We start from the raw sequence: 17,188 nt of genomic DNA, 5'->3' as shown, positions 1-17,188 counted from the left end.
TGCTAGGTATTCCTTGCCCCCACACATGCCCCAACCTCAATTATCAAGAATTTTCTATAATTGATGAATCTACATTGACACATCAGTGTCATCCGAGTCCATAATTCACATTACAGCTCACTCTTGGTGTTGTACATTCCGTAGATTTGGGGGGATGTATAATGACATGTATCTATCATTATATTATAATACAGGGTATTTTCACAGCCTAAAAATCCTGTGTACTCCATCTATTCATGCCAACGTCCTCTGACTCAACTCCTGGCAACTGCTGTTTTTTTGTTTTTTGTTTTTTTAATGTCTTCCATAGTTTAAATTTTAAACTATACCTGGAATCATGTAGTATGTAGCCTGTTCAGAATGGCTTCTTTCACTTCGTAATATGTATTTCAAGTTCATCTATGTTGTTCGTGGCTCAAGAGCTCACTTCTTTTTACCACTGAGTAATATTTCATTGTCTGGATGAACCACAATTTATTATTCATTCACCTATTGAAGGACATCTTGGTTGCTTCCAGGATTTGGCAATTGTGAATCAAGCTAGTATAAACAACCACGTGCCGGGATTTTTGCAGACTTACGTTTTTCAATTCCTTTGGATAAATGTGAAGGAGCACAACCACTGAATCATATGGACTAATGAGCTCATTTTTACCCACACTCATCAAATAAGAAAGCACTGCTACCTACATTTCCTACATAGACAACTGTGGCTTAAAAAGTTCACTACTGTTGGTTTAGATATGAACCTAGCTCTGTTTCACTCCGAAAGCCACATATGACTTCCAGGAGTAGGCAGAGTATAAGCCCAATTTACCCATTAGGCACAGTAAAAGCACTGCTTAGGGTTCACGATATTCTTAGGGGCACATGCAAATGTTCCAATTACTTTTAAAATTAAAAGCAAAAATGAATATTGTCCAATCTAGATTATATTAATCTTTATATCAACACAATCACAAAATACAGCTTTTAACACTTTTTTTGAATGAAGGGGCCCACAAAGGCAAAAGTACTTAAGGCCCACAGAAGTCATAATGCAGAGTAGTCAATTTTGGGGTTGCTGAAAAATGTGCTTCCCTCTAAATATGTCCCCAGCCAATCTATGATAGCATTGCCTGTCCTCTGGGATTCAACAACAAAACTGAATTATTTCTAACAGCTGCTTTTAAAGAGCATCTGATACCTGGGGCAGTTCTATACACAGACTGACAAATTAAAGAGTAGAAAGAAGAGCAGAGATAAGATAGAAGATGGGAACATTTCAGTGGAAATGTAGTAACTGAGGCACGGTAAGAACATGGCTTCATGGGCAGACAGCCCGAGCCTGCCTGACAGCACCTATCCTTGATTTCAACAAATATCCATTTTTTAGATGATGCCAGTTTCCTTGATTGGAAAAGTTTTGAAAACAAAAGTTACCTGGTACCTGTGTCCACATCTAGCATAAAATGAGTCTTGTAGCTTGATTGACTTTAAATAGACTCACATCTTTCGGGTGACCGTAATACATTAATAGAATTTGCTATTATACAGTTGTAGGGAAAAGACAACACAGTTCTCTTGTTGGAATATGGATACATAAAAATCAAGGGGGCACAAAATATTATTTGCACGGAGTTTAAATCTCATTTTCCTTTTAAATTGGGCAGCCTTACTCAACAATTTCTGTGAAAACTCTGAGAGTCCAGTTGTGCCTGTCAAATTGTATTAGTTATGCAGGCGAGCCTACCTGCAAGCCATTTAGCCCAAGGCTGACCATGAGATATGGCTGTTCCGCACAGTAATTTTGGGTGACAGCTTTTCCTGAGCTCATGCAAGTCTAGGAGGCAATTATGAGACCAGAGGTCATTAATACTGCATTTGATTGCATAACATAGTATGGCAATAATAATAGTAAAAAGAAATGTATATATACATACAGAAAGAGAGAAAGAGAGAGAGATGGGATATAAATTTCTTTAAAACAAATGCTTTTTTGTTTTCATACTGAAAATCTACAGACTCTTGTGAGTTTATACCTGATATTCTGAGATATATATATATATATATGTGTGTGTGTGTGTGTGTGTGTGTGTGTAGATAATGTAAAGACTCTATTAAGACTTTTTGTTTTTTGTTTTCATCTCTTCAATGTGATATTTCTGCTATTAATTTGTTCTAGAAAATATGTCCTATGGTTCAGGGAAGGAAATATGTATCCTTATACATGTAAATTTATGTGCAGTTATATCCAAAGAAATGTAGATTTAAAATCCAAAGCTTTCCACTGAGCATTACAAATAAAATTGTTAGAAGAATTTTCAATTTTCAGAAGATGAGACACCAAAATATAGTAAATTGGAGATAGTGCCTAAGGAAGTCATTATAAAAACATTTTGAAGTCGTTAATTTTGTCTAATTTAAATGCTAGATGGTCAAGTCAGCATGCTTCCATGCCATATGCTTTCCTCAGAGCTATTTTTGATTTGCACAAATGTTAGATGGTTGGAGAATAAACTTAAAAGTTGCTTTTTTTGTGGTTGGTGAGGTTGTTGGTGGTGCTTAGTGAAGCTGAATTCCAGCTCACCCTTTTTCTCTTTTCTCTCCGACTGATTTTCGCTTACGCTTCTTCAGCCAGTACATACTCAGATAAATTGCAGAAATAAGGCCATTGCCAGCTAATTAATTAAGTGGCACCCAAGAGTAGAGAATGCAGGTTTAATGGGAAGGTAAAGAGGGTTAAAATTGTAATTATGATGAATGGATTGTCAGAGATTACTCTGGAGACTGCTGCCTGGTGTCAGTAACTTGAAATTAAAAGGTTGAATTTCCCTCTTGTCACACAGCTTCTCCTGACCTGCTTTTCTGAGGTGAGGATTCACCTATTAAATAAAGCCTTTCAACCATTTGTTTGAATAGAAAATATGTCTTTTTTCCCCCCAAATAAAGCCCCTCGAGTAAGCACAACATTCTGAAATGAGTGTTAGTAGTCTATTTCAGTCCAATGTTTAATATTAAATAACAGAAAACTCACTTAAAAATGAACATGTATCAAAGTAGAAATTTCTGCATCTGTCTGAAGATGGACAGCCTAGTGGGCTTCAGGGAATTACCAGGTGAAAAGAGACATGAGGAGAAAGGAAGAGAAACGATGACTAGAGGAAGTTCTGATCTAAACACTCCTCTGTCCAGGTTACTCCTATAGAACGTAATTAGGCACCGGAACTGAGTCAATCTGTATTCTGCCCTCGTAATTTTCACTTTGAGAATAACACATCTAGGAACCAAAACAAGAGAAGCTTCTTTGCATGAAACCTGTTGAGAACAAGTCACTGACCTAAAGGCTATTATTTCAAATATTAGCAGCTCAGACACTTGAATTTCTCAAGTTCATCCTTAGCTCTCATCCCAGCAAGCACAGGCAAAACCACTTTTAAGATACAAAAGCAGGTTACCTCTGCTCTGGGGATCTGACAGGCCTGGGCTTTGCCATATCTAGCATGGACCTTGCTAGAGTTAGTTAATCTCTTTTAATCAAGTTTTCTTATATGTGTTCTGGGGAGACTAAGACTGCCATGATGAATAAATGATATAACAGATGTAAAGTTCCTAGCAACATCCCAAGCCTATAATAAAATGCTCAAGAAATAACAGCTTAAGAAGAGAATGATGTGGGCAGAGGAGAAAAGAGGTAAGACTAGCAACTCAGCTGAAATAGACTACTTTAGATTTCATACAGTTTATAAGACTTGTAAATTACAATTAGGGGTATACAGAAACTAGATGACTTGTGTTTGTGTATAAGAAATGATACTTTAAATTTTTAAAAAAACAAAAAATTCTGTCTATATATACATATATAATAGAATTCTTACAGTTATCTACTTGGCTGGCTTTATTTATTTATTTAAATCCCAATGTCATTAACATACAGTGTTGTATTAGTTTCAAGGGTACAATATAGTGATTCCACAGTTGCATATATTACTCAGTGCTCATGAAGATAAGTGTACTCTTAATCCTCTTCATCTATTTCACCCATCTCCCCCCCCGCCCCTCCACCACCAATCTCCCCTCTGGTAACCATCTGTTTGCTATACTTAAGAGTCTGTATTTTGGTTGGTCTCTCTTTTTCTTCCCCCTTTTGTTCACCGTTCTGTTTCTTAAATTCGACATGTGAGTGAAATCATATGGTATTAGTCTTTCTCTAATTGGCTTATTTTGCTTAGCATTATACTTTCTAGCACCACCCATGTTGTTGCAAATGGCAAGAGTTCATTCTTTTTTATGACTGAATTAGGTATGTGTGTGTGTGTATATATGTGTGTGTGTGTGTGTGTGTGTGTATCTCACAACTTCTTTATCCATTCATCTATCAGTGGACACTTACGCTGCTACCATAGTTTGACTATTGTAAATAATGCTGCAATAAACATAAGGGTACATATAACCCTTCAAATTAGTGTTTTTATATTCTCTGGGTGAATACCCAGTAGTGTGATACTGGATCGTAGGATAGTTCTATGTTTAATTTTTTTGAGGAACCTCTATACTGCCGTCCACAAGAGCTACACCAGTTTGCTTTCCTACCAACAGTGCACAAGGGTTCCTTTTTCTCCATATCCTCGCCAACATTTGTTGTTTCTTGAGTTTTCTTTTTTTTTTTATTTTAGCCGTTCTGACAGGTGTTATGTAGTATTTCATTGTGGTTTTGATTTGTGTTTCCTTGATGACAAATGATGCTGAGCATCTTTGCATGTGTCTGTTGGCCATTTGTATGCCTTCTTTGGAGAAATGTCTGTTCATGTCTTCTGCCCATTTTAATTGGATCGCTTGTCTTTTGGGTGTTGAATTTTATAATTTCTTTATATACTTTGGACACTAACCCTTTATCAGATATATTGTTGTTTGTTTCTTTTGCTGTGCAGAAGCTTTTGATTTTGATGCAGTCCTAAGAGTTAATTTTTGCTTTATATTTTAAAGGAATTAATCTACATTGTGAAGAATTAGTTTTTAGTGTGATTGATATAGCTAGAAATGATTCACTCTTGAGTAAAAGTTGCTTCAATGGTGAATACCTGAATGTATATAAACATGTTGAGAGCAAAGATTTTAAGCTGCCTCTTTTATTGTCATCTACCTAGCACTTAGAATAGTGTCAGTACATAGGGAGTGCTCATAGAAATGTGTGTGTGTACACATGTGTGTGCGCATGTGTGTGTGTGTCAGATGCATGAGTATGTGTTAACAAAGAACAGTACATCCCCTTTGGTTTGAGGGTACTTACATGGCACTTTGTGTCCTGACTGCTCTTTAAATTTACAAGAAACAAATAGAGTACGGAAAGTCATTTTGGTCCTGGGGAAAAGTAGGAATTTTGGCAGACTATCATTGGGAAAACAAACGATTAGTCTGAAAAGTTGTTGAATATGGCCTATGGTTGGTAACTAATCTACTAGTCCTGTCTCAGTGATTCAAAGCAAACTGAGCTCTTCCTATAGACTCCTTTGAACTCAGAAACAGTGAAGTTATGAATGAAGTTTTCTTACAACATTTATCTTTGTTGTCCTCAGCTTCTGAAAATACTGTTAAACACTGTGTTCTGTTTCTTAACTTTTTCACTTAAAATTATATTTTTGAAATCATTCCATATTTCTATAAAAAGATGTAGCCTATTCATTCTGCCCTTTGTACAGTATTCCATCATGTGCATTTACTATATTTAATTCACCCATTTTCTATAAATGGAAATCCAGGTTGTTCCCAATTCTCGGCCACAAAGCCAGCTTTCCTCAGAATCTCTAATATTCTGATGCCCATAATGTTGTTCCAACAGCAAATATATGTAATGTAAATCACTTCCTAAATTCATTTGACTATGGATTTTTTTTTTCTGAAAATCTTACAGAAATACAGTTGTATAGACTATAGTTTGGGAAACAATAGGCTAGAGAAGTAACATGGATTAAATATGTATTTTTTTTCTCTGAGAATGAATAAGACAATATAATATAGCCAATGAACAGGGGCACCTGGGTGGCTCAGTTGGTTAGGCGTCTGACTTTGGCTCAGGTCATGATCTCACAGTTCGTGAGTTCAAGCCCCATGTCAGGCTCTGTGCAGACAGCTCAGAGCCTGGAGCCTGCTTCAGATTTTGTGTCTCCCTCTCTCTCTGCTCCTCCCCTGCTTGCACTCTATCTCTCTCTCAAAAATAAACATTTTTTAAAAATATAGTCAATGGGTTAATAATACATCTGAATGCATGAATTATTGGGATAATAGTATCACTTTATATATACATGCAATAAAACATAGTAGACAATAATGCCATTGCTGTGTAGAATATAGCACAGCATAATATTTCAGATGTAGACAAAAACAACTGCTACAAAATAAAAAGGATATCAGACATGTTATATGTTGTGCAAATTCTAAAGATATCAGAAAAAGAAATAACTACCAAATGATACCTTTTAAAAATCATTTGGCTATTATAGTAAAAAAGTTTGGCAAAAGTGATCCATTCATTTATTGTAAAAACAAGGAATCAGTGTATAATTTGTCAGGAACTATGCTAAATCCTAAGAATATAAAAATAAGCAAGATAGCAACCTTGTATTAAAGGGCCATACTGTTACTTAGAGAAGATGAACACATAATTCAATTATTTTAAAAACAATTTAGTAAATGCATTGATAGATTTTGGACAAGGTACTGTAGAACATTAACAATGTATACTGCTAATTTAAAAATAAATTAGGCAGAGAGGATGTGGAAGAGTATAAGGAAATATAAGGAGTATAGGAAGAGGATGTTTAAGAGATAGTATGTGAAAGAAAGAAATCGAAAAACAGAGAGAGATGAGGAAATGGAAAGGTGGAAATAGAAACAAGACAGAAAAATCTGTGGTAGATGCAGAAGACGGACCTTCTAAGAAGGAGGCTTTACATTTCAGAGTCACCTGTAAATCAACAATGTCTCTAAGAATGTAGACTAACATTAAGAAGTTAAGTGTGTGTAACTTTAGTGATGGGTTTTTAGTGACAGAAATCCCCAATGCCCCTCAAATGTGAATTCTGAAAGACCTAGGAGGTCAGTGCAGCTAGTGTTAAGTTATCTCTGTGTCCTCTGCACCTAGCAGTGGGTCTCAAATGTAGTAGGTGCCCCATAAATGTTGTGTGGGTGGATGGATAAGAAGGATGATAAGTTTGTATCAATTGAAACTATTAAGAAATTTGATAATTTTTCATTTTCAGCCCAAAGAAGGCAGTGTTGCAGAAATTAAGGAGTTTTGGAATCAGGGTGGATTATTTGTAGCTGTGTGACCTTGAGCAAGTTATTCATCCATAATAAGCCTCAGCATCCTCATCTGAAAAATAGGGAAGAGATTAAGTAATTCATATGAAATGCTAATGTCAGGGCAGAGCAAAATGACTCCTGCTCAAAAGGGTAGTTATTGTTCAATGATAAAGTGAATTAATTATGAAAGGGCCATGTTTTAGAGCGTTTCAATTTTAAAAGTTAAAGTCTGTTTACATTTGGTGTGTTTGAAAGTAGGAAGCTCTGAGAAGTTTTGTGAGCTTGAGACCAATAAATTTTTTGCAAAGACTGAAAGAAGGACAAATTAGAAAGATCAGGAGGAAAAAACAAACAAGTTACCATCTATAGCACTGACTGACTCTCTAACATTGGGCAAATTTCTTATTTTCGCTAGGCCTCAGTGAGATTTGTTTTTAAGACTGTATATTCTAAGAGCAGTTTTAGGTTCCCAGCAAAATTTAGGGGAAGGTATAGAGATTTCCTACCCCCACACATGAACAGCCTCCCCTATTATCAACACCCCCCATCAAAATGGTACATCTATTACAATTGATGAACCTACATTAACACATCATTATCACCCAAAGTCCACAGTTTACATTACTCTTGGTAATTGTTCACTCTTGGTGTTGTGGATTCTATGAGTTTAGATAAGTATATAATGACATGTATCTAACATTTCTCCTTACAGAGTATTATCACTGCCCTAAAAATCCTCTGTGCTCTTCCCCAACCCAAACCCTGTCATTCACTGATCTCCACAGTTTTGCTTTTGTCATAGTTGGAATCATACAGTGTATATATAGCCTTTTCAGAATGGCTTCTTTCACTTAGTAGCATACATTTAAGTTTCCTCCGTGTCTCTTCCTGTCTTGATAGCTCATTTCTTTTTAGCATTGAATAATATTCTATTGTCTGAATGTACCAAAGTTTATCCATTCACCTATTGAAAGGCATCTTGGTTGCTTTCAAAGTTTTTGCAATTATGAATAAAACTTTTATAAATATCTATGTGCATATTTTTATGTGGACATACTTTTTAACTCCTTTGGGTAAATGCTAAGGAGTGGTATTGCTGGATTGCATGTAAGAGTGTTTAGTTTTATTTAGTGACATTCTAGCATTTTGTTACAGAGTTTTATTATGATTTATGAGATCATACAAATTGCTTGGCAGAGTACCTGGCATATTGTAAGGGCTGAATCAGTGTTAATTATTTTTGGTGTAATTATTATCTCATAAAAGATATATAAAACTCAGTTCATTTTCACAGTAAGGATGGAGAAGTAGGTACAGAGGAGACAAATGTCACAGGAAAAGTATAAAAACATTTGATGATTAACTCTATATGTGATGTCTGCATCTAATGCAGTCCCGGATACACAGAATGTGCTTGTCAAATTCTTGTTACTCTGCATGGAAGGTATACTTTGCCTTGGGCCTTCTAGTTCCCCATACTCCCTTTGGACTGAGTAAGAGGGATGGTTTACGTAATGGTTATCTAATTCTTCAGATAAGGGGGGGAAACTTACTGATAAATGCACTTCAAATCTGAATCATATAAACCTGACAAACAGCTAGGGCGAAGTGATATAGTAGAAGAGCACTAGACAAAGGGTCTAGAAAACTATGTTCACAGTCTAACCCTCTTTCTATGGGTTGTGAGCTTCATGAACTTAAGATTTGAGTCTTAGTATTTCAGTTCTCTCAGCCATCAAATGGGAATGAGACTACCCGACTGGTTATTTAGGGGAGAGCAAGAAGAGATAAGGAATGTCAAGCAGTGCCTGCAATTTGCTAGGAAGTTAATAAATTTAAAATTAATCTTAATACAAGCAGTCACCAAATAGCGTGCTCGGATTCAGTTCCATGATAAAAAATAAAACAAATCCAAAGTCATCTATCGCCAATAACATCTTGACCAATTGCCGTCCTCAGTTTTGAATACGTGATTGCTTCAGTACATTTATAAATTTGTATTTTTCTCTTCTCTAAGCATAAAAGCATATTTCTTCATTGTAGAGAGTTTTGATGATAAAAATACATAGGAGGAAGCAGAAAAAAAAAAAAAAACAAACCTCACTTATTTTTTTACCACCTGGAAATATATCATGTTAAAATTCTGAAATATTTCTTCCTTCTGGTATTTTGTCTTTCTGTACATATATAGTAAGCTGCACCTCTAGAAAGATAAACCCAGATATATTTTTTAAATTGATAGATATGATGTTAAATATAGATTTGATTTATGTTTTGTCTAGTAATATCCATAAAGATTACTTTTAAATGCCTATGTTAACAATATATAATACGGAATTGTCACTTTCTTCTTTTCTCCAACAAAATTATGCTGTTCTTAAAAAGTTTTTTTTATGGAAATGTTTATTATTTTCTACTTGTTGCTTATTTCCATTCTCCACTTAAAGAATATGCTCAGAGACTATCAACAACATTTAAGCAGGCAGCAATGGGGGGAGAAAACATTTATCTATAATGCTAGCCTAAGTGTAACAATGAATTCTTTCATCTTGATTCTAAGCTCTAAGTCTGCTCTGAGGTTTTTGAAGTACCCACTTGGGCTATAGCCACTCAGAAACTCAACAAAATAAATGGTTTGAAGCAAACAAAAATATAAACCCTAAATCTTTCCCAGCTTTGCATAATCATCATATTCACTTACTTTTGACTATATTTGCCTTTAGAGAGGTTAGGTTAACCAAACTGTCTCCCTGATTTTCATTTTTATGTTTGATCCTCTGACAGTGACTTCTGAGCACAGGGCCGTTTTCCCAAATATTTAAATATTTGGCAAAGATTTAACAATTCTCAGTTTTATTACTGAGAATAACTTTTAAATAATTTAATGATCATTGTAATGATAACATGGATCTCTTTACTATTTTTCAAAATTATTTTAAAATAATATTTGTTTACGCATTGGAATAGCCAAATAATTGAATTAAGTTTCTTGATTTTCTTTTTAAGTAATCTTTACTGTGTCTAAACTCTCTGCCTCATGGTAAAAATACCCAGATTATACAATCTCTGATCCCATTTTGGGGAAGCCGTTGAAGATTCCTCCAAAGTGTCATTTGTCACATGGAGAGAGGATTACTCCAGAACCCTTAATTTTTTTATTGAAAATAAATACTGAGTACACGCTACGTCTTAGACATTGAGAGTATAGCAGTGAAGTCTAGACAAAGTCCCAGTTCACAAGGTGCTTATGCTTCAAAGGGAAGAACAGAATAATGTATAAATTAATAATTTGCTAGATGATTTTATTAACTCTTAGATATTTATTATTTTGTAAGAGGTACATTCTCTTTTTTCATCTTGTTAACATATAAATGAACATCTTAATCTCTAAATAGCATAGTATTTAGTAGGATTTTTGTTGTTGTTGGTAATGGTTTTTGTTTTGTTTTGTGTTTTGATTTTTGATGATTTAGTATACTCAGTCTGAACATTGCTAAATAGGGATTAAAGTGAGATTTTTGGAGTTGTTCACAAAATTGGCCAGATTTAAACCAGTAATTTCAATGTGATGTATCTGATACATTTTGAAATATATTTTATACACTCATCTGAGCAACATATTATAATAAAATGTGAATGCTAAATATCATGGATTAGCATTCTCTGACATTCGGAACCAAATTACTTTAATAATAGCAATATATTTATATTCCTGTCATTGAAGTCATTGTTTCCATTTTTTACATTCAGAAGTTTATATTTTGATTTTTTTATCCCTGTGGGACATTTCTTTTTATATCTGAAATATGTCTTCAAATGTATTTATTCCCTTTTCAGGAATTTGCTGCACTGACAAAAGAACTCAATGCTTGTAGGGAACAACTTCTAGAAAAGGAAGAAGAAATTTCTGAACTGAAAGCTGAAAGAAACAACACAAGAGTAAGTATAAAACTGCCTCTGCTTGGAATTAATTCCATATACAATGCAGTGACTTATCTCTTGTATACTCATACAAATAAAATATTTTAAAGCTTGAGGAAGACTTTAAGCAGATACTAACTCATAGTGTGTTATTTAAAGTTAAGGAGAATATTCTATAAAACTCAAAACAGGAAGGCCGGAAACCTAAATTACAGTCTCAGCTACTAAATCACTATGTTGCCTTAGAAAATGTTTTTATTCCTCTTTCTTTTGCTTTATTTGAGATTAAAAAGAAGGGCTGGATTTCAGTAGTGAGTTTCAAACTTCCAAACTGTTGTATTGGAGTAAGGGACCAATACCCCAGAGGCTGGAAGTGGGCAGAAGAGGTGAGGCTTAAGAGGGTGTAAGTTTCAATTGTGGGGTGATGTGAGGGAGTGGCTGGGCATTGGTCCTCGCTTCACTCCAGCAAAGTATTTATTAAAAAAGAAAAAAAAGAGAGAATGTATAAAACCACTGGAGCAGAACTCTCCTAATTAAGAGAGGCATACCTTTTCTATTTCAGAAGATGATTGAGATTTCCAGTTCTGATGTTCTGATTTCATGATACTGATGGGCTTTACTGTATTCTGTTCTTGGAAACTCATATATTCTTTCAGTCTTATGCCCTGTGACATTAAAGTCCAGAATTTGATCAAAGATGCTGCATTTTCTCATTCAGAAGGAAAAGTCACTAAATTTCATAAAATATATAAATCACCAGATTACCTATAAATTTCTCTACTAAAAACACTTCTGTGTGGATATATAACTCAATTTCAACATGAAGTAGGTGAAAAATATTTTCAGGGTTACAACGCTCTCAGATTAATACTATAAAATGAGAAAGTGAGGTATAGTTAATAGTGTATTCATTTTATGCTTGGACTTAGAAAGTAACATAAAAATAATACCTCCACAAACAGTGAGCTTGTGCCTTTAATGAGAAGTATGCATTGTATGAATAATGGCTATATGATCAAACTCGATTTATCTCCTTATTCTTAGGGGTCTTATTTTATGGTAAAGAGAATTCACACAGCATACACACAAGGAATTGGTTTTCTATTTTTTATTATTTTTTTTAATGTTTATTTATTTTTGAGACAGAGAGCACAAGCAGAGGAGGAGCAGAGAAAGAGGGAGATACAGAATCTGAAGTAGGCTCCAGGCTCTGAGCTGTCAGCACAGAGCCTGATGCAGGCTCCAACTCAAAAGCCGTGAGATCATGACCTGAATGGAACTCAGACAACTTAACCGACTGAGCCACCGAGGCCCCCCAAGGAATTGATTTTCATTGAGACTTTGATGAGCCAGTTACATGGGCTGCCTCAAAGAGAACACAACAAAGACAGTTTAGATCATGTTATCGGGTGTCAGATGAATTTTTTCTATTTTTTTCACCCTTGATTTTTAAGTTATAATTTTTTGTGCAAATTTAAAATTTATTTCTGCCATGAGATTTATTCTGCCCTATTTCACTATTTTCCATTTTAATGCTTTAGGCTACATTCCCTGCTGTAGCACAGTACAGCCAAATGTAAAAGTAGGATCCGGAAACTGAACATGGAGGGAAATGCAAACTTCTTGGTAGACTTTCAACTAATTCTCATATTTAAAATACACCAGAAACTCTTCTTTTAGCTATGTATTTCTTCTTTATACAGTTTTTTTTTTTCCCTACAGCCCTTTACTCCTTCTTAATGCCTATGAGGGACACATTATAATTACCCCCACTTTACAGAGGAGGCAACTGCTCAGAAAAAGGCATATAACTTGCCAGAACTTACACAGTGAATAGATAGAAGAGAAGGCATTTGAAAGCTAAGGCAGTCTAACTTCAGAGCCTGTGCCTTTAGCCATCAGACCACTGGCATAATTACTCAAGTTACGTCTATGGAAAAAAAAAAACAACAACTAAGATTTACAACAGCTTAGAGAAGACATTACCTAAGAATAAACCATTGCAATATGGAGTGAGTACCTCATTCCTTCCTGATTGTGACTAATTTCAGAGAACTAGGAAGCAGCATCCATACAATATTCATCATATTACACTCCACGAGGTCCAGGAGTACCTGCAGCTGTTACACCTGCAAAGGAACCTTGGAGGATACAGGAAGTAAGGCAAGCTGTACTTGAAATACCTCTTCAGGGGTCAAAGTGAGAAAGATAGAAATATTAAATTCCAGTAGGGTAACAGAAGCCATTGATTTTAAACATGACTTTGAACATGAATGATATTTGCTTTGAAACCATAAATAGAGCAGAAAAACACTTTTTCCACGTTCCTTAAAGCAGTCGTGTAGAGGACTTTTGTTGTTGATTAAACCAAGGAAAAAAGATTTATGGAACCTTCTTTGTGCAAAGTATCAATTACATATCAACTTCCTAAGTTACATAATCACCTATCACCCTCCCCCAAAAAATATCCAGGGCTAAAAATCAAACATATCTTCTTCCTTCCCCCATAATGCCCTCTCAATGTTGTAAAATGTAATACTTTTTATAAATTTATGTAATAATTTCTCCTTCTACATGTCTACATGTTCTGTTTTTTGTTGTTGTTGGGGTTTTTTGTTTTGTTTTGTTTTTCCCTGCTGTAAACACCACTATTTAGTCATAGAGAAAGAGCTACAGAATTTGCTCTTGGTTTATATTGTGAGGCGGTTTAAAGTAGAAGTGAGTGTCTCCATTTCCAGCATTCTGATACCATTCTCTTTCCATGTTGGCGAGTTAACATCTGCTCATGAATTGAGATAAATAACAACAACAAAAAAAGTCCGCAGAGAACTCATAAGAGGATAGAGTATTTGTGTTAATTTTGAGTATCATCAAAACAATAAATGAGACAGGGCTCTACTATATAATATTTGAATGAATTAAGAATATATGTGTCAGAGGGAATTCAATAAATGATTTATTGGATATAGCAATTAATAATAATGATCATATTATACTAGCTAACATTAATTACATGTGAACTGTTTTCTAAATGTTTTGTATGTTTAACTCACTTTATCCTTACAGAAATCTCACTATTCCCATTTAATTGATTGTAAAACTAACATATAAATAATTTGCCCCAGGCCACCCAGCTTATAAGTGACACATTTAGGGTATCTACTTCTCAGCTTAACCACAGGATATATATTTAAGAGACCATATTCCTAATGTCACTTGCAAATCATACATGATACAAGGGTTGTGTTTAGGAAAAAAGGAGAGTTTGTCCATTTTTCTATAGTTCAGTTCTAATGTTCAGTAATTTATTCTGTATCAATTGTGTGCAAATTGATAAATACGAGGTATTTATTCTGATGTCAGAGCTGAAAGTTGTGGCCATTTATCATTTTGTCACTATAGTAACACCTGGTCCCCAGCTCAAAAATATGAATGAATGAAAGAAATCAAAGTAATCAGTAAATTCAGTTGCCTCAAGTAATTAAATTTAGGACATCCAAATAAAAGTCATCCTAATATTATTAATTACCATGCAAAAGTAGAAATTTAAAAAATTGTAGAGAATATTTATAAAAACATTCAAAAAACTTTACTGTTTAATATTATCACACTGTAAGTGTAGAAAAATGATTAGGCAAAATTTGTTATTTTTTCTTTTTTTTAATTTTTATTTATTTACTTATTTATTTATTTATTTATTTATTTATTTATTTTTATTTTAGAAAAAGCAAGAAAGCAGGGGAGAGGGACTGAGGGGGAGAGGGAGAGAGACTCTTAAGCAGGCTCTCTACTCAGATCAGAGTAGGATGTGGGCTGAATCGCACGACCCTGGGACCATGACTGGAGCTGAAATCAAAAGTCCAATGGACACTCATCTGACTGAGCCACCCAGGCACCCCAAAAATTTGTTGTTTCTAAAACTTTTCTGACCATACTTAGGCAAATTATATTTATACAAAATAATTTACTCCTGCCATTATTTCAACATAACTCAGATCGACTACTAAACCTTATCATGTTTTAGTAGAATTAATTAGTAAAAAGCTAAAAGAAAACCAGAAATAATAAACCAGTTATTGTTTCTTAATATCAGAGTGGAGAATTTTTATTGTTTTGGAACCATTTTAACTGTTTTTGTGGCTGAAGATTTCAAAGAATGTTTTATGTTATTGGCAGTGTTTTAGAAAGTAGCTATTGCATGACTTTGTAAAAGAAATTATGAGGCATTCTTAATGTCAATTATAAATAGTAAAGCTATAATTTTATCTTATAGGTCACCAACTAAAAGACTTAATTATCTTCAATTCAAATTAAAGACCTAATTTGAAACATTCCTTAAAATGCCCTTACTTTTGTTTTGAGCCAAGAAATTATACAAATAAACGCTTAATTACAATGAGACCCCTTCCATTACTAAAGAGAAGCTTCCCATTTTTGACAAACTTCTCTCTACACTAGTTAATAAAATCCCTTCAAACATACTTCCTCAATGAGTAGAAAGTACAGGCCAATTGAAAGGAAGACCCTAGCAGTTGAAGGCAGGTGAAGACACATGTGCGTGCATATGTGCTTGTATCTGAAAGTGCTCTGATAGGATATGATAAGCAGAAGATGACACATAACTAACATATAACATAACTAAGGACATAACTAATAGCACAACTTTTGCCACATGAGACCTAAGCATTTACATAGAACTGTAGGGGATGGTAAACAGTATTTGAGGGTAGAGGATGTTAAGTACACTGAGCACAAAAGCAACTAGTTTGAAGTTTCTCATTCTCAGATGTTAGTGATGTATTATGTGGCCGTATTACAGCAGCCAAATTTAGTATACAGTCCAGAATGTATTTCTACTTGAATGTCATTTGTGATTGAAAATAATTTCACACTCAGGGTACCTGGGTGGCTCAGTTGGTTAATCATCCGACTTCAGCTCAGGTCATGATCTCACGTTCATGAGTTCGAGCCCTGTGCCAGGCTCTGTGCTGACAGCTTGGAGCCTGGAGCCTGCTTCAGATTCTGTGTCTCCCTCTCTCTCTGACCTCCTCTGCTCATGTTCTGTGGCTCTCTCTCTCAAAAATAAATAAACATTAAAAAAATTTTTAAAAAGGAAAAGAATTAATTTCACATAGGTTAGGTGGAATTTAAATGTAATAACAAGTTGTATAATTTTAGAAATTTAGTTCAAAAATTTCCAATGATGCAATATGTACATATGGATATATTTTATGTTTGTGTATATGTGTGTATATATATAAACCATGGTCATTAAAAAATTTTTTTTAACATTTATTCATCTTTGAGAGACAGAGAGAGACAGAGCGCAAGTGGGGGTAGGTCAGAGACAGAGGGTGACACAGAATCTGAAGCAGGCTCCAGGCTCTGAGCTGTTAGCACAGAGCCCAACGTGGGGCTTGAACCTACAAACTGTGAGATCATGACCTGAGCTGAAGTCAGATGCTTAACTGAGAGCTACCCAGGCGCCCCTAATCTGTGGTCATTTGAAATGAATTACACTGTAGAACTAGTGGCCATTTATGTAGTCCCTGCAGTCTTTTGAGTACACCAGGGAGAGTGCCTTCGGCAAGATTTATTAAATATTAGAAAAAGAGTAGTTCTTAGCAGAATGCCTGGGTGGCTCAGTTGGCTGAGAGTCCAAATCTTGATTCAGGCTCAGGTCATGATCCCAGGGTCATGGGGATTAAGCCCCCTGTTTTGGGCTCCATGCTAAGCGTGGCTTCTCTCTCCCTTGGCCCCTCTCCCCTGTTCATGTGCTCTCTCTCTCTCTCTCTCTCTCTCTCTCTCTCAAAATAAATAAATAAATAAAAGTGTAGCTCCTAGCAAAGGTGTGTAATTAGTAGATTATTAGTGGTATCTTATTGAATTCCTCTTTATTTTTCATTTATTTAAATTTGTAAGCTTCAAAGCTGTAGGTATACGCTAGATTTGAACATTTTTGGCCACATTCTCTAGGCTGGATAAG

General features: G+C 34.9%; 1 protein-coding gene across 10 annotated transcripts in view; it reads left to right on the top strand.

Annotated features, from left to right (window-relative positions):
- The window catches only part of PPFIA2 (PTPRF interacting protein alpha 2), a 477,511-nt gene that overhangs the window by 266,256 nt on the left and 194,067 nt on the right, over nucleotides 1–17,188 (top strand). For all 10 annotated transcript variants that reach the window (XR_007154244.1, XM_047868603.1, XM_047868602.1 and 7 more), the window contains one exon: nucleotides 11,119–11,220. Coding sequence is in view for 8 of the 10 variants with exons in the window: in XM_047868603.1 (XP_047724559.1) it covers nucleotides 11,119–11,220 (102 nt within the window). In the remaining 2 variants the exon portion in view is untranslated. The remainder of the gene's footprint in view (nucleotides 1–11,118; nucleotides 11,221–17,188) is intronic.

Source organism: Prionailurus viverrinus, chromosome B4, assembly GCF_022837055.1.
Source record: "Prionailurus viverrinus isolate Anna chromosome B4, UM_Priviv_1.0, whole genome shotgun sequence".
Taxonomy (NCBI): domain Eukaryota; kingdom Metazoa; phylum Chordata; class Mammalia; order Carnivora; family Felidae; genus Prionailurus; species Prionailurus viverrinus.
The sequence above is the reverse complement of the archived record's forward strand: the minus strand, read 5'-3'. Positions and strand labels throughout refer to the sequence as shown.